Raw genomic sequence first — 17,224 nt, 5'->3', positions numbered from 1 at the left:
ACTCTCTGTCAGTTAGAAATGCTCTCCCCAAACTCTAGAATGCACCTTCCAAGCTCAGGAGCCAGCATTACTTCTACCCTCAGTATGGCTCCCCTTTTAGCTCCTTACTGTTTCTTTTGACAGGATTACAGATTTAAAGAAACCTACCATTAGCTTGCCTGAAGCAAAGTAGAATAAAACTAGAGTGGGTTGGGAGCTGATTTGCTTTGCAGTACCTCAAACTGGGGATCACTAAAGTAAGGAGCACACCTTCACGATTCAGATCTCCCTGATATATCTTTAGTATGTTATTTTTCTATCTGTTAGATCATGTTAGTACACGTGTATAGATACAGAAAACTGAGATCTCTATTAAAACCTTCAATAGTGAATATTGACTGATTTGTAGATCAATTAGGTGTATATCATATAGTTTATATCTCTCCTTCCCTCCTTTTCTCTACCCTCCTTCTCTCCATGACCCCTGTCCCCATCCCCTAGGCTTGAACATGACAAGGAAATTTGGGAGTCCAAGGCCCAGACCGAGCTCCAGCATCAACAGAAGGCTTATGATAAGCTGCAAGAAGAAAATAAAGAACTTATGTCACAGTTAGAAGAAGCTGGACAGCTGTACCATGATTCTAAGAATGAATTAACTAAGTTGGAATCAGAACTTAAGAGTCTCAAAGACCAATCAACTGACTTAAAGAACTCTTTAGAAAAATGCAGAGAACACGAAAACAACTTGGAAGGGATCATCAAGCAGCAAGAAGCTGACATCCAGAATTGTAAGTTCAATTGTGAACAACTAGAGACTGACCTGACAGCCTCCAGAGAGCTAACCACTCGGCTGCATGATGAAATCAATGTGAAGGAACAGAAGATTATAAGCCTGCTTTCTGGCAAGGAAGAGGCGATCCAAGTAGCTATCGCAGAACTGCACCAACAGCACAGTAAAGAGATCAAAGAATTAGAAAACCTGTTGTCCCAGGAGGAAGAGGAGAATTTGACCTTAGAAGAGGAAAACAAAAGGGCTGTTGAGAAAACCAACCAGCTCACAGAAGCACTAGAAACCATCAAGAAGGAGAGCCTTGAGCAGAAGGCTCAGTTGGATTCCTTTGTTAAGTCCATGTCCTCTCTTCAGGACGACCGGGACCGCATAGTAAGTGACTACCGACAGCTGGAAGAGCGGCACCTTTCTGTGATCTTGGAAAAGGACGAGCTCATCCAAGATGCTGCTGCTGAGAATAATAAACTGAAGGAGGAGATTCGAGGGCTGCGAGGTCACATGGATGACCTCAACTCTGAGAATGCCAAGCTGGATGCTGAACTGATCCAGTATAGGCGGGACCTGAATGAAGTGATCACCATAAAGGACTCGCAGCAAAGGCAGCTCCTTGAGGCTCAGCTGCAGCAGAACAAAGAGCTGAGAAATGAGTGTGTAAAGCTAGAAGGAAGGCTGAAGGGGTCAGAGGCAGAGAAGCAGAGCCTGCAGATGTCCTTGGACGCCCTCCAGGAGGAGAATCAAGGTTTGTCTAAAGAGATCAAAAGCTTCAAGGAGCAGTTGACGGCCTTGCACGAGGAAGGTGCCCTAGCTGTCTACCATGCCCAACTGAGAGTAAGAGAGGAAGAAGTTCAGAAGTTAACTGCGGCTCTCTCCTCCTCTCAGAAGAGAACTGTGGATCTGCAAGAGGAGTTGGTTTGTGTCCAGAAGGAGGCAAGCAAGAAGGTGAGTGAGATTGAAGATAAGCTGAAGAGGGAGCTGAAGCATCTCCATCACAACGCAGGGATAATGCGGAACGAAACAGAGACAGCAGAAGAGAGGGTGGCAGAGCTGGCCAGAGACCTCGTCGAGATGGAACAGAAGTTGCTTACGGTAACCAAAGAGAATAAGGATCTTACGGCACAGATTCAGGCCTTCGGAAAGTCGATGAGTTCCTTGCAGGACAGCAGAGATCATGCCACTGAGGAGCTGAGTGACCTGAAGAAGAAGTATGATGCCAGTCTGAAAGAGCTGGCTCAGCTGAAAGGGCGGCAGGACTTAGGCAGAGAGAGTGACGTTCTTTCCCAGGCTGCCTTTCCCCTGACCACCTCTGAAAACATCTCGTCCCGCCTTGAGAAACTGAACCAGCAGCTCACATCCAAAGACGAGCAATTGCTTCACTTATCTTCAGAACTAGAAAGTTCTCACAACCAAGTGCAGTCCTTCACCAAGGCCATGACCAGCCTACAGAATGAGAGAGATCACCTGTGGAATGAGCTGGAGAAATTCCGGAAGTCGGAGGAAGGGAAGCAGAGGTCTGCAGCCCCTTCAGCTGCCTCCAGCCCAGCAGAAGTACAGAGCTTGAAAAAAGCCATGTCTTCACTCCAGAATGACAGAGATCGATTGGTGAGTGTGTGCTTCAGATCTGTGTTTGAGCGTTTGGGGCCATTCTTCACATTGATTTTTATTGCCATAGAAAAGAAAATTTTTCTAATTGCCACATTGCCCCACACTCCACAGACCATTTGGGGCTTAAGAGAAGCAAACATATTGTTACCATTTTCAATCCTGAGGAGGTTTCTTTGCACAGAATCTGCCTTGGTTATAAAAGGACTAAAAGGTAACAAGCTGCTTTTGCAGGTTTTTCCTGTAAATAGTTCCAGAATTAAAAGCAGATTAATTGGAAGAAAGCACAGGGCTGGCCACTTAGTGTCTTCACAGTGCCGGCCGGGCCCTCGGACATTCAATAGATCAGGATAGCCAGGACTTAGCCTGTCTTAGAAGTATCGCTCAACCCTAGCTTGTCAAGAATGAGTTAAGTGTAAAAGGGGTTTCTTAAAGTCAGTGTTAGTGGTGTGGCAGCTCATTCCTATAACTCCAGCACTTGGGAGGCTGGTGCTGTGAGTTCAAGACCAGCCTAGATTATATAGCCCACTTAAGGGCCGTCTGGACAGTGTCATGAGAATAACTACTCGGTCAGTGACTGTTTGCAATTGAACTATTTCCCATTTCCCCCGTTCCTCCATCTTTATTTCCTCTACTGGAATTGACACCGAGGCAAGTTCTTTACCACTGCTACATCCTCAGCCCTTTTCTTTAACTTTGAAAGAGACGGTTGCTAAGCTACTCATGCTGATGCTGTAACTCAGGATGCTCTTTCCAGCTGCCTAAGTAGATACAGTCGCAGACACAGCACCATGCCTGTATCTGCTCACTTTCTCTAACTGTTTTAGAAATAGAGAAAGTTGGCTGGAGAGATACCTGAGTTTGGTTCACAGAACCCTTGGTGGACTTGGTGGCCTTGAGGCTCACTGACCAGCCAGCCTATCCTGTGCAGACAAACAGCAGGCCAGTGAGAATCTGTCTCAGAAACATAAGAAGCCCAACCAGTGCTTGCTGCCCAAGCATAATAAATACCTATGTCTGGATGCCCAGCACACCATAAAAGCCAAAGCGCAGCAGCACGTGTGTGTGATGCCAGTGCCACGAAGAACTAGGCAGATCCCTGGAGCCCACTAGCCAGCCAGTCAAGCCAGGTCGGTGGACTCCAGGTTCAGTGAGCAAGTGACAGACCCTGTCTCAAAATATAAAGTGGTCAGAGCTGTGGGAAAGACCTGATGCCAGCTTCTGGCCTGAAGGCACCTTAGCACCTACCGGTGCTTCTCATCCTTCCCAGTGCTGTGAGGCCCTTCCACGCAGTCCTCTCCAGGTGCTGTCTCCCCCAACCGTTACATCATTTGTTCTACAGTAGTGTTAATGTGATGAACATAATGTAAATATCCGATATGCAGGCTATCTGATAAGCAGTCCCTAGGCAGTTGCTAGGTTGAGAACCGCTGACCTACATATACAAGCTCACACGCTCACTTGAACACACAATTTTAAAAAGAGTGATGTGGCACCAGAGGAGCCTGTGCAGAGTTGTCCCCAGGTTCTGAGTTAGCTGTGCTTCGTTCAAGGAGCTGCTGACTATCAGGTCATGCATTGTAAACACTGGACACGGCGTTTTGGTCACTCAGCCCCGACTTGCCTACTGAATGTCGTGAGCCAAGCCTTTTGTAAAAAGCCATTTCCCTATTTCTATAACTTGCTGTTTTTGATTTCTATAACTTGATATTCTGGTTTTATTCCATCTAACTGTCGAGGTATTTTACTCTGTTCACATGTCCTTAGTACACAGAAGTCACATGTTCACATGTCCTTAGTACACAGAAGTCACATGTTCACATGTCCTTAGTACACAGAAGTCACAGCGAGCACTTCCTGCCTAGTGCCCATCCCGTGGCTATACTGTCTTCCTCGCTGCTTTCCTCTGGGGGTCATTCCAGAAGTGGATTCTCTCACCACACTTCCCTATTGCTTGCCTCCGTCTTGCCTTCCTACTTCTGAGTACTTGTCCTATGTTCCCTGCACACAAGTGCCTCTGCCTCTGAGGCTTCTCACCTCAGCTTTATCTTCTGATCATTTGGTGTTTGTCTCTGCCATCATGTTCTGTTAGTTGATGCTGGTGTGTCTGTGAGCCACATGCATGCCTGGGGTCCTTGGATGGCCTCACACTGTAGTTACTGACGTGGGACACCCTGGGGGTGTTGGGAATCTAACCGAGGTTCTCTGGAAGAGCAGACAGTGCCCTTAACCACTGAGGCATCTCTCTAGCCCTGCTATTATGTTCTTGTAAGAGATTCGGGTTTTTCTTATGTTTTGTGTTTTTCTTGTCTCATGGGTGCATTGTCTAATTCGTGGTGCTTGCTTTGTTGGCTTATGTGCACATGTCTGTGAGTGTATGACATATGGGTAAGGGCGTTGGAATTATAGGCAATTGCAAGTTGCCTGATGTGGGAATTGACCTAGGGTCCTCTGGAATTATAGCAAGGACTCAACTGCTGAGCCATCTCTCCACCCCCTGTTTTGTTTTTGAAACAGGCTCTTATTATATGGATGGGGCTGGCCTAGAAGGTTCTGTGTAGTCCAGGCTGACCCTGAACTTACAGTCTTTCTACACCAGCCTCTCAAAGGCCAGGGCTACGGGTGTGTGCCTCCCCACTTGCCTCTGACCTCCTCTTCTAGTGAGCTTTCCCTTGTACTTCCTTATTGCTGCTCTAGTGTTTCTTGTTGCCAGCATTCTCTCTCGCATCTTTCATCAGTGTAGCTTCCCCTGCTACTGTGTTGAATTCCCCCCTCTCAGCAGTTGCTTTTCATCCCTGATGTCAGCCTTTCTTTACCTGAGGAACAAGTCTTGTTTCATCTTCACATGAAGAGCAGACTCTAGAAAGCCTGTGGAGGGACTTGCTGTGAATTCAGTGCGGTGTGATCCTCTTGAGTTCATTGCTAATGGTCCCCAGGTTTATGCCTTTAGTTTCTTGGGATCTGATCAGATCTTTGAGAGATCTTTCATCTCCTGGATAGAAGGAAACTCTTATCCCCAAGCTGAGGAGGGGACGGGCAGGTATCAACTAGCTGTTTGGCGAGGTTACCAACGTCAGAACTGAGGAGGATTCAGTGTGCAGTTGCTTCTGAAGCAGCTCTGTGAGAATCCTCCATGTCTCAGCTCCCACCACTCTCCAACCCATCACCATTTTTTCCAGACGTACCTGGTGCTGTTAATTCCTGAGCCCTTTGAAGATTCTGCAGAGTAAGTTGGCTTCTCTACCACCAGCTAAAGACCCAGTGTCGCAGATGTGCTGTCACTTACAATTATTCATCTGCTTTTCAGCCTCGAGTGTGTCGCTCGCTCGATCGCTCGCTGCCGACCTTTGTTTAAAAAGCCACCAGCGTGGTAGTACTAACATTTCTGAGTGGGTGAGAGTGGTTGTGTGTGTGTGTGTGTATATATATATAAGTCTGTTGTCTTTCTCAGTGGTGTATGTGTTTGTATAAGGCTCTTGTCTTTCTCAGATGTCTCGGCATTACTTCTTCATCAGACTTTGAAGAATGCAGTTTTGCTAAAGTCAAGGCCATCATAATATTCACTAACTTTGTGTGCGAGACCTATTAACTTTCTTATTTAATTCTCATATTCTTATGAGGAAAAGTACTGTAATTATCTTCATTTAGTAGATGAGGAGAAGAAAGATTGGATGGCATCGCATCCAAGAAACAGTAGGATGTTTAATACTAGAGCCAGAGTATCCTTAGCCACCCGGGTGCAGCCCCTCTCTATAGCGGACATCAGCTCAGCTTTAGACTGGAGTCCAGCAGGGCTGTGGCTTAGGCATGCGTGCAAGCCTGCTTTCCTGAAGCCTGAGTCCAATCCCAAGAAGTGGGAAAGAAGGATAAAACGCATAAGTAAACAACAGCAGCAACAAAGAAAACCTTTCGAGTGTTGATGTAAGAGAGATAGAGCCTAATAAGGGTGCAGGTCTAAATGGATTCCATTCAGTCGTTCTTTAAGTCTATCCTAGGTTAGAGTTGTAGCTTCAGACCTCAGAGGCCGATGGGGTAGAAACGAAAGGAATGGTGAGGCCCGGTAGCCTTGACAGCAGTCCCTTGGCTGTCCCTGGGCTTTGGAAGGTGCTGATGGTCTGTGGCACCTGTGGTTTGCAGCTGCTGGTCAGTAAGGAGTAGAAGTGAGTCACCCATTGCTCTCCCTCTGGTTAAAGCTGAAGGAACTGAAGAATCTACAACAGCAGTACTTACAGATGAACCAAGAGATCACCGAGCTCCGTCCGCTGAAGGCTCAGCTTCAGGAATCTCAAGATCAGACCAAAGCCCTGCAGATGATGAAGGAGGAGCTCAGGCAGGAAAACCTCTCCTGGCAGCACGAGCTGCATCAGCTCAGGTAGGACTAACCGCATTTTGAAGCCTTTTGTGTTCTTTTATTTTATCTTAACATTTTGTTTTGAAATAGTTGCAGACTTATAGAATGCTGCAGGAACAGTAAGAGCACTTGTGTGTGCCTCACCTTGCTTCCTCCAGTGGAAGCGCCCTGTCCTTATGCACAGCGGAGAAACAGCTGGTGTCCAGTATATGTCCCACTGTTCACCAAATTCGGGGGAATAAGTAAATAAAAGTAACAACAACTGATGTTTGCTACTTAATGTTTAATATGTGCCAGGTTTGTGTTTGGTGAGTGATATATCTCATTTAGTCTTACAGAATATCTAGTTTATTCCCCTCTACTGAAGAAACTTGGTGAGATTTATTTGCTCAGGTCTCATACCTAATATATGCAAGATCCACAGTTCTAAGTCCTTGAGAGTCGACACCGATGTTAATTCCGCATCGTGGGTGTGACTGCTGAAGGACTGTGGTGGGCTCCCATGCCATGCATGGTCTCACCTTCCTCACCCCATACAAAGCTACTCTGTCTACACGCTGACCCCTACAGTTCTAAACTCTCCGAGTCTCTGCGGTCATACCGGTGTGCTGGGCTGAGTGTTCACGCCCGTCTTGAGTTGCTCTTCCCATTTGGAAACACAGCTCTTTACTCAGGCTCCAAACCAAATGCGGCCTTTCTGTGAAGACACGGCGTCAGCCCTGCTGTAGGAGTTCCCTCCGGTGCTGGCACCGCCTTGCTCTCCTCAGCTTCCTTGGTGTCTCCACTTAGAGTGTAAATTTCACTCTGATATGTATTAGTTTCGCTACATTGCTGATACCTCATGGGAATGTTTTGAACCTGGGAGTGTTATTCTTTGTGCTATGAGTATATTTGAGCCATTTTTTTTCCTGGTGTAGAGTGGAGAAGAACTCTTGGGAGCTGCATGAGAGAAGAATGAAGGAACAGTACCTTATGGCCATCTCAGATAAAGATCAGCAGCTTGGCCACCTGCAGAATCTCCTGAGGGAACTGAGGTCTTCCTCCCAGACTCAGATTCTCCCCACACAGTACCAGCGACAGGTGAGGAAATCATGCATTTCTACTCAGGGTGGCCATTGCCCAAAAGGGCATGAGCCACCTCCAGCTGCCCGTCTGCTGCCATAAGCCAGGCCTCCTCCGGGCTCTTTGGGCAGGGAGGGTCTAAGTGTGAGCACTTGTAAGAGACCATTTTAGCGACATTTTTTGTCCTGGCAGGCGTCCTCAGGGACATCAGCTGCCCTCGACGGGTCACAAAACCTAGTTTATGAAACAGACTGTCTCAGGACCCAGCTCAATGACAGCTTAAAGGAAATCCATCAGAAGGAGCTAAGAATTCAGCAACTGAACAGCAAGGTACGTGTCAATTTCTAGCCTGAAATTGAGTTTCTCTTTTTCTCTTTCTGGAGATAAGATTTGTCACTGGCACTCGGCTTCCCCATAACTTGAGAAGAAGTTTATATTTCTTACAAGCAGAAGTTTATAAGAGCTGGGAGTTTATTCCAGAGCAGAGAACCCAGCCTGCTTTCTCCTTGCCCTGGGCAGGTGTTTAAGAGTGACTTGGAAAAACCCATACACTAAATACAGAAGCATCACTGTCTCCCGCCCCTAAATACAGAAGCATCACTGTCTCCCACCCCTAAATACAGAAGCGTCACTGTCTCCCGCCTATCTCCCTGAGTCATTGTACAGAAGCGTCACTGTCTCCCGCCCATCTCCCATGAGTCATGGTCTTCCTTTTGCTCTCTGACTGGTCAGAGTGTTCTCAATAGCTCCTCCCCATTCCTGCCCTCTTCCGAGAAACCTAGGTAGGTAGTGTCTGCTAGAATTAGAAGTTCTTTTAGGCCAGTGAGACTTGAGTCCAGAGGCCTACTCGGAGAGTTGTGAATGTCTGACATGCACGTTTGGGGTGAGAGGTACACGTGTCCTAAGAACTCATACATGAGCCAGTGAGTTTGCTCAGTGTGTGAAAGTGCTGGCCTCGAGACCCCGGTGGCTTCAGTTTGATCTCTAGATTCCAGAGGAAAGATTGAACCAATTCCTGAGGGTTGTTCTCTGTTCTCCACTCATGTGCTGTAAAATGAGCATGCCTACACTTGTGAATGGGTATTACATATATAGGCACACACGCAAAAAACCAATAACATAATTCAATATCATAAAAATCAGGAGATAGTTTTCCTAGATGAGGAGAAAAGCCCACAGATGCTAAGTAACCTGCTCCAGGTTTCAAGAGGCCATTCATTCTGAAGTCAGTGCTTCTCGATGTGGAAAGACAGTGTTTGCTGCACATAGAAGGTACTCATTAGACGTTAAGTCCACCTACATTGAAGTGCCAGAGACAGCATTGATGAAATAGCCAACTGTGATTTAGTTGTTTTTTGTTTGGGGGTGGGGTTCTCCTCTCACCTATCAGAAACCCCGCCCTCTGTAGCTCTTTGGCTGTGAACATCCAGTGAACACCTCCCAGTCCCATCTCAAGTCTTACTCCTCTCCAAATACTAGTCTATATACTATACTCTATCTAGGCATCCACCCCCCACCCCAGAACAGCATTTTAAACTGAAGCAGAGCTATTTATAGATGACAGAATAAGTCATTTTGATAGATAACAGCTAAAGATTTTAAATTGAAGTAAGATCATTAGCATAGCATGGTATATTTTTACAAAGTAAAAATGTGTATCAAGCACTCAAGATAAAAAATCAGGGTGTTCCACATCCCCACAAGTCCCTCGTTCTCTCTGAAGAGCCACTCACCTTAGGACTAATGTGAGTAGAACCCCATGAAGTACAAACCACACTGCCTTAGGCCATTGTCACTCTGGGCCTGAACTCGGTCTCTTGAGGGCTCAGCTGAGAGGAAGGCCCCTCCTCTATCTCAATCACCTGCCCACTGGTTAAACAAACACAGCCATTCGCCTGCTGGATGACAGTGGGTTAGCCACTGAGGACTCACACCGGGCCTCTCTTGAAACCTCCAGGCATGTGAGCTTCTTCTCACTCTCTGGGTCCCATCCACTACAAGGACTGCTCCTGGGGACTCAGTGACATAAAGTGGATGAGCTGTCTCCATGGTTTCTCTCTAAGCACACAGCTTAAAGGCAACTTGGTCTCTGGTCATATTTTTTATAAGAGTTTAAGCACAGACCTGACCTACTGCCCTCTGCTTACATTCCTGGAGTAGCTTGTCCTACTGGAATTTTGTTAGGGGATTCTGCTCATAGACCCTGGCACCATGAAAAATAAAAGTTTCCTGGTGGGGCTGGGGATTTAGCTCAGTGGTAGAGCGCTTACCTAGGAAGCGCAAGGCCCTGGGTTCAGTCCCCAGCTCCGAAAAAAGAACCAAAAAAAGAAAAAAAAAAAGTTTCCTGGTACTCTTCCAGAATTATTTTCCTTTTGTTGTTGAAACATTTAGGCATTTTTCACTTTGAAAGAAACAAAGTGTAGCATGATTTAAGGGTAGGGACTCAGGTCCTGAAAGTCCTGGGGCTTAACATCTCCTCCACTTCAGTTCTCTCAGCTGCTTGAGGAGAAGAACATCCTCTCCACCCAGCTCAGGGACGCCAACCAGAGTCTCCGTGACAGCCAGCATCACTACAGTAACCTCTTCAACCACTGTGCCATCCTGGAGAGGCAGGTGCAGCAGCTGCAGGCTACGGTAAGGCAGCAAGCAGCTGGGACAACAACGGGAAGAAGGGAGCGATGGTGGTTATGGGATGAAGTCCAAGGAAAATGACCAAACAAACTCCTAATGGCAGGAGAGCGGTGCTCAGGGAGATGGTGGGAAAGCAGCTAGGGCCTGCCGCTTCCCTCTGCTGTGGAACACGGTTTCAGTTTGCAGACATACAGTGTCTTAAGAGCTTTCCTCATAGCGACTAAGCTGCTGTTTGTTCTAGGGGCCACTAAATGCAGATGTTGCTCCAGGAGCACCCCAGGAAAAGGATGGGATTCACATAAAGACTGAAACTGAGACCACAGGGGAGGAACAGCCAAGGTAGGAGGAGCAGGCCGTACCCTCCAGCATGCCCTGGTGCAAAGAAATTGGGTGGTAGACCAGAGAGGGTATTGGGAACGAACATAACACGTTATCTACATGTATGGAAATGTCATAATGAAACCTGTCCTGTGTGATTGGTGTGTGTTGTTTTAAAGAAACTCAGTTGTGATCTTGGTGGAAATAGAATTCATCCTATACACTGAATATGTCCTATTATCTGACTAGTGTCACAGAAATAATGTAGAGACTGAGGGTAACCTCACGGAGCAGGTTGTGTGAAGGCAGCAGTTCTAACATAATTGCACGTGTACACAACACTGCCAGGCCGCAGTTAAACTCTCCCCACAGTCTCACGTCTCCCCGTGGGTGTTCCGCTGTTTGCCTTCTGTGCCTCTGTGTGTGAGTCTGTGTGTCTGGGGGCTCACCCAGCCTTGTGAAGATGTACTAGACACTGCCTGCTACATCAGTGATGCCCTCTGCTTGCCTTTTACCCAAGCTTTTCTGAAGTCCAGCAGCAGCTGTGCAACACTAAACACGATCTGAGCGAGCTAAAGAAGCTGCTGGAAGAAGAGCGAGACCAAAGACTGACCGCCGAAAATGCACTCTCCCTGGCCAAGGAGCAGATCAGACGGTAAGGTGTGGGTGGCCCCTCCTGCTCACCCTCCTGACCTTGTCCTGCACATTTCTGTGGCCAGGCTAAGGGTGAGGAAGGTTCTTAATGTCCCTGACATGGTCAGACAATGATTTCATTGTCATCACCAAAAAACAGGGCACTCCTAGAATTTCAGAGGCCTGTGCCTTCCGGGACAGAAGCTCCTCGGGGTTAGTAATGTGTTTACCATTTGTTACACAAGTAAACTGTGAAAGGTGTCTCACTTTACCTAACAACTATGCAAGGTACATGCTGGGTTCTCGTGTGTCTGTATCTTTGCGTGTGGGGGTCAGGGAGAACACGTCAGAGGACATTAGATGTCTTGGTGTGTCACTCTCTACCTTATTCCCTTGAGACAGAGTCTCTCATTGAACCTGGTACTTGCCATTGTTAGTGACCAGCAAGCCTCTAGCCATCCTCCTGCCTCTGTAGTGCTAGGGTTACAGATGTGCAGTCAGGCCAGCTTTACATGGGTGCTGGGATCACAGTACGGATCGTCATACCTGTAACACAAGCACTGTTACCCACTGGGCCATCTCCAGGGCCCCAGTGTTGGACTCTTTAAAGGTCCGAATAAATGCATCCTCATTGCCTTATGTACTTGAAACCAGACCTTTGGTTGTTTGTTTTTGAGACACAGTCTCTGTGTAGCTCTGGCTGGCTTAAAACTCAATTTGTAGACCAGACTGGCCTTGAACTCACAGAGGCCTCTGCCTCTGCCTCTCTGCCCTTCTGCCCCTCTGCCCCTCTGCCTCTGCCTCTGCCTTCCGAGTGCTGTGATTAAAGGGGTGTGTGAGCACACATCGCTAGCCAACTAAAACTTTACAGAATGTAGCCTAAGGAAGAATGAAAGGCCCCTTAAGAAACCGTATGTGACTGGTTTATGGGCAAACACTCTGCCTAAGCCTGACCTTCCCCTGCCAGTCACAGGCTTTGCTGGCAGCATCTTCTGGTTTTGCAGAAGACTGATTTCGCCCAGCTAGGTATCTGTGTGTGCGATATTGTGGGTAGTTTACTGCAAGTGTGATTTGAAGAACACAGCTCTGTAACTCCTCATTCCAAGTCAAGAACCGCGCTGCTGAATGAGAGAAGGTAGTGTGACTGTAAGTAGTTTGTTGCTGGAATCCCTGAATGAAGAAAGAAACATTATAGCAGGTACCTTCATTATGTCTGCAAGGGCAAGCCACTGTGTCTGATGTCTCTTCCCTCAGAACAAACGGCACTGGGTACATTACTGCCTTCCTGTGGTGCTTTCCCCAGGGAGCAGGTCTTGGCTGACCGAGCCTTCTTTCTTTCCCATCCAGTACATTCACAGCTGTTGTGTTGTCAACACTGTCTAGGTAGCTTTGAGCCTGGGCTCTGTAGGAGCACAGTGCCTCATGGTGTAGTGGCCTTTCCAAGATTCCGAGACCTATTTGTTCATGGCCATTTGTACGCCACTTATGAAACGGTTTAGCGCTGATACCTGACCCATGGAGAGGTTAGTCCCCTCATCTGGACAACTTGAGACAGCTTAATCAGGATGACTCTGGAGCCTGTGTCTGGACCATATCAATTAGGGTTAGCCCCTCCCACTTTCCTTCTGGCAGAGAGCAGAGTGGAGAGCAGGGTGGCAAACTGATATGGGCCAGCTAGACCCGGCTCAGATCAAGGCACTTCCACTTGCTGAAGAAGCGAGAGGCTGAAAAAGAGAGGTGGTATTCAGCTGATAGAGTCCCTGTGTGTGAAAGGACATGCAGAGGAGAGACAAGCTACATCCATCCCACTCCAGTGAAAACGTGTGGTTTTAGGCACATCCATCCCACTCACAGTGAAACGTGTAAGTGATGAGCTGTGGCCTTGCCCGTTGTCCTCAGGGGCCCCTGAGCCATGGCAGCAACTTGGTAGAAGAAATTTTCCACAATGAAGTAATAGGCAAATCAGCAGAAAGTGAAACAGAAAGCTGCTGAGGCTTCTAAGAGCCCTAAAGAATTTCTTAAGTGCTTTTTGCCTGTTATAAATTTAAAAAAGGAACCAATTGTGATGTCACGTGCCTGTAATCCTAGCCCAGGCAAGCAGAGCCAGAATTGTAAATGCAAGGCTAGTCTGAGCTGTATAATAAATTCCTTCCTCAAAACAATAGAAAAAAGTTTAAAAAGGACCACGGGGAGAGAAGAGAGGAGAAAGGGGAAAGAGAAAGGAGTGAGCTTCTGAATCAAGTGTGGCATAGAGAGGGGATGAAGAAAAGGAGTCATAGAGACAAACAGGTATTGGATTCTGCTTCCTGCCTGCTGGTCATGCCGTCATGGGCAAGACATTAATCCATCCTTTGACCTGGAAGCACTCAAGCCAGCATCCTAAATAGGCAGTTCCTTTACTACTGTGAGGGCCAGTCCCCTCGGCCACCATCCTGGGGTGACTGGGGCGAATCTCATGCGGGGGACCCATGTTGTATGTTTTTCCTCAACCCAGGTTGGAGCATAGCGAGTGGGAGTCAGCCCGGACCCCAATCATTGGCGCCTGTGGCTCTCAGGAGCAGGTGCTGTTGATGGATCTCCCAGGCAGTAGCTGTCGGAGGGTAAGAGGGCGGCACAGGGCAGGCTCTGTGCCATGGGAGTGGCTTCCGGTGTGGAGGTGGGCGAGTGCGTAGGTGTCCGCCACCGAGGAGACTGTCTCCCAGGATGCCTTTCTACTTAGAGGATGGGATCAGGATTCCTGGTGAGGGGAAGAGCTCTGGTTTCCCTGTTTTTTATTTGTTTTTTTGGTTTGTTTGTGCATTTCAGACCCGGAGCAGTGCTGGATGGAAGCGGGTTCTGCGTTCTCTCTGCCGTTCCCGGACCCGCGTGCCACTGCTCGCAGCCATCTACTTCCTAATGATTCATGTTTTACTGGTTCTGTGTTTCACGGGTCACCTATAAACTTGTTACTTGACAACTCTCGCACTTGTAATTCCTTCATCTGTAGTGTCAGGATTGTTGATCCCAGGGCGGCCTCTCGCTTTGAGCCCACCCTCTTGGAAAGTGCCTGTGAAAAGAGGTGGCTGTGAGGACAGGCGGCGGTAAGGCCTGGCCTGCCACATCCGCTCTCCTTAAACACGTCGGCTTCTGAGATGTGCCGTGTTCACTGCTTCTTCAGATGATGCAGATCCATATCCCGTGTGGCCTTGCAGGATGCTGAGAGAGGCTTTCTAGCCGTGCCAACAAGATGGTTCCAATAAACACAGTAATCTGGAATCCAGTATCGCTCTTCTTAGTAACCTGCTTTGTCTTGTTGCCTGTATTTTCTCCTGCCTCGGGATGAATGCAGAGCTGTGGGCAGTGAGCACATTGCCCCATAGGACATGTGAGCAGTCCTTGGAGCCTCGGGGGAGCCGGAAGGCTCCCGGGCTTCAGTTGTTGGATCTCAGGGAGGAAGGCATTTTCTTCCTGCCTGTTCCATCGCCAGTGGGGGGAGGGTGTGTTGCTGGGCATTGTCAGGACTGGACCCCAGCAGCTTTGCCTTCGGTCACATGTACACTAAGATACTAAGTGGCCGGTCTTTCCTTTCCAAAAGGCAGGAAGAACTGGTGATGGACAGCAAGGCTCAAACTCTATAGTCCTATTTTCTGGACGTGCCTCCATAGGGGTCCTGAGATGGTGTCCAGAGGCCAGCCGGGCCATGCCAAGGTGAACTGGAGTCAGGTCTGAGTACCAGTCACACCAGCCTCAAGAACTACCAAGCTGCTGCACTGCTTGTGCGGTGCTGGTTTATTCTGTCTCCAGCGCCACTGTCACCTTCTGGGAACAGGGGCTAAGGTGGTGGGAAGAGAAGGCGAAGCACCTGAATCCAGACCTGAAGAGCAATGGCTAGGAATGGATCCCGCTGTGTTGGTCCTCCCCTTTACGGACATGATGTGCCCCTTCCTGTTCTCACCCCTAAAGAAGAGAGAGCTGCTGGGCTCACTGATCAACCCACTGTTCTGTGTTGATTAAATTTTACTCACAACATCCCAAAAACTTCCCTCAACTACTGTAAAATAATAAAGTTATTTTCAGAATAAGGAATTGTGTGAGACAATCTGTTGGCACAGATGCTATGTACCTGTGTTTGCACACTGTGGGGAGGGAGGGGTGGAGGAGTAGTTACTGGAGTAGAAAGTTCTGAAACTCCTTTATCTCACTGGCCAGCATCACATGGCTGTGAGCATCCTTAGTAGAAAGTTCTGAAACTCCTTCCTTCTCCCTGGCCAACGTCAAATGGCTGTGAGCATCCTTCTAGCCTCAACAGCTAGAGCAAAAGTGGGTAAGGTACAGTTTAGAAAATCTGTCCTGAGACTGGGTTAAAGCAGCAGACCCATCGGATGTGAATTCGTGAAGCCTTGTGTATAGTTCTGAGAAAACTCTGGAAAATATTAGACCACCAAGTATGGTGGCACTTGCCTGTAATTCTAGCACTCAGGAGGCTGAGGCAGGAGGACCATGAATTCAAGGCCAATCTTGTCTATGTAGTAAGTTTAGGCTAGCTGGTGCTACATAGCAAGAGCGTCTCCAACCAAAACCAGGCTCCTTGAACACAGTGCAGGAGGGGATGTGTCATAGCTGGTGCAAGTTGGGTAGGTATAATGCTCTTATACGAAGATGCTGCTTGGGAAATGCTGGCCCACTATCTCAAGGCAGAAGAGGCTTAATGGAACCTGCTCTCTTTGGCTTCAAAGCTGTGCTATTCCTATATGTTAACACTTTACTGCTCAAGGGATGTTTGTAAGGGGAAATGAGTTTTCTTGGTGTCATCGCTGAAGTTCAGTTTCTTCAGAGAACTGCATTGCTGTGTAGTGTGTTACAATGTCTAGCCCTACTTTTGGCATTGGATTAGAACTCCAATTTAGCTAAATTACCCCTTTCTACATATGTTCTCTACCATAAAATAGCTCCATTAGAACAAATAAAGTTCCAAGTCTAGCATCCACTGGGAAGTGACATCTGAAGCTGTTGCTATAGAATGTTCTCTTCTGTCTAGTTTCACTAGCGTGGGGCCCTTGTGGGGTCCCTTCTCTGTAAGCCTGAAAAGTTAGAACTCCACAGATGATGAGATAAGGAGAGCCAGGGTCAGATTCAAAAACAAATCAACGGTAGGATTATTTGTCAGCCAAAGATCCTTGGGACAATTTTTTTTTAAGATTTATTTATTTATATATGTGAATACATTGTCACTGTCTTCAGACACACCAGAAGAGGGCATCAGATCCCATTACAGATGACTGGTAGAGCAGTCAGTGCTCTTAACCACTGAGCCATCTCTCCAGTCCCAGAGATCCTTGGGACTTGATTTGCATTGTCTTTATTGTCTGTCAGTGCCCCAGGCTGCCAGAGGAGCCATCTTGGAAGGAGTGGGAGGTGGTTATCTGTAAAGCATCCAGGAAAAGCACAGCAAAGTTCTCAGTGGCCTTCATCAGAAGGGTCTCATTGGCCCGACAAGTCACCTGAGCATGCCTTGACTGGAAGATAGAAGGGGAGGGCCACAGATACTCAGTGTAGAGTATGTCAGAGTTCATCTGCTTAGAGGAAGCCTGCAGTCAGATCTCTATCAGACTCCACACAGCCTCCCCACAAGCTAGGGAGTTTTCTCCCTTCATATCTTGCCTTTCTCATGAGTTATTCCCCAGGTATCAGTTTTGTGTAAGCCTCATCTTAGGTTCTGCAGATAATGAAGAGAAATTGTTTTCAAGGCTTGCCCTTCAAGATTCACATACAGATCATTTTCTCACTAGCCTTTTGTTGATTGCTGCAGCCTACATCGAGTGTGTGTGTGTGTGTGTGTGTGTGTGTGTGTGTGTGTGTGTGTGTGTGTGTCTGAGTGTGTG

General features: G+C 47.6%; 1 protein-coding gene across 10 annotated transcripts in view; it reads left to right on the top strand.

The window, feature by feature from the left end:
• Positions 1-15,428, top strand: part of Golgb1 (golgin B1) — a 57,461-nt gene extending 42,033 nt beyond the window's left edge. For 7 of the 10 annotated variants that reach the window (XM_087575413.1, XM_087575410.1, XM_087575408.1 and 4 more), the window contains 9 exons: positions 481-2,368; positions 6,562-6,740; positions 7,637-7,799; positions 7,974-8,111; positions 10,269-10,415; positions 10,654-10,751; positions 11,251-11,385; positions 13,858-13,963; positions 14,169-15,424. In XM_087575413.1, coding sequence (XP_087431539.1) covers positions 481-2,368; positions 6,562-6,740; positions 7,637-7,799; positions 7,974-8,111; positions 10,269-10,415; positions 10,654-10,751; positions 11,251-11,385; positions 13,858-13,963; positions 14,169-14,303 — 2,989 coding nt within the window. In that variant the 3' untranslated portion in view covers positions 14,304-15,424. Of the gene's footprint in view, positions 1-480; positions 2,369-5,547; positions 5,595-6,561; positions 6,741-7,636; positions 7,800-7,973; positions 8,112-10,268; positions 10,416-10,653; positions 10,752-11,250; positions 11,386-13,857; positions 13,964-14,168 lie in introns of all 10 variants that reach the window. The other 3 variants (NM_001437716.1, NM_138885.3, XR_015632576.1) reach the window with 2 other exon arrangements.
• Positions 15,429-17,224: the final 1,796 nt, after the last annotated feature.

Source organism: Rattus norvegicus, chromosome 11 (assembly GCF_021556685.1).
Source record: "Rattus norvegicus strain SHRSP/BbbUtx chromosome 11, alternate assembly SHRSP_T2T, whole genome shotgun sequence".
In the NCBI taxonomy this organism is placed as follows: domain Eukaryota; kingdom Metazoa; phylum Chordata; class Mammalia; order Rodentia; family Muridae; genus Rattus; species Rattus norvegicus.
Note: the sequence above shows the minus strand (reverse complement) of the source record. Positions and strands in the feature narration are given on the sequence as shown.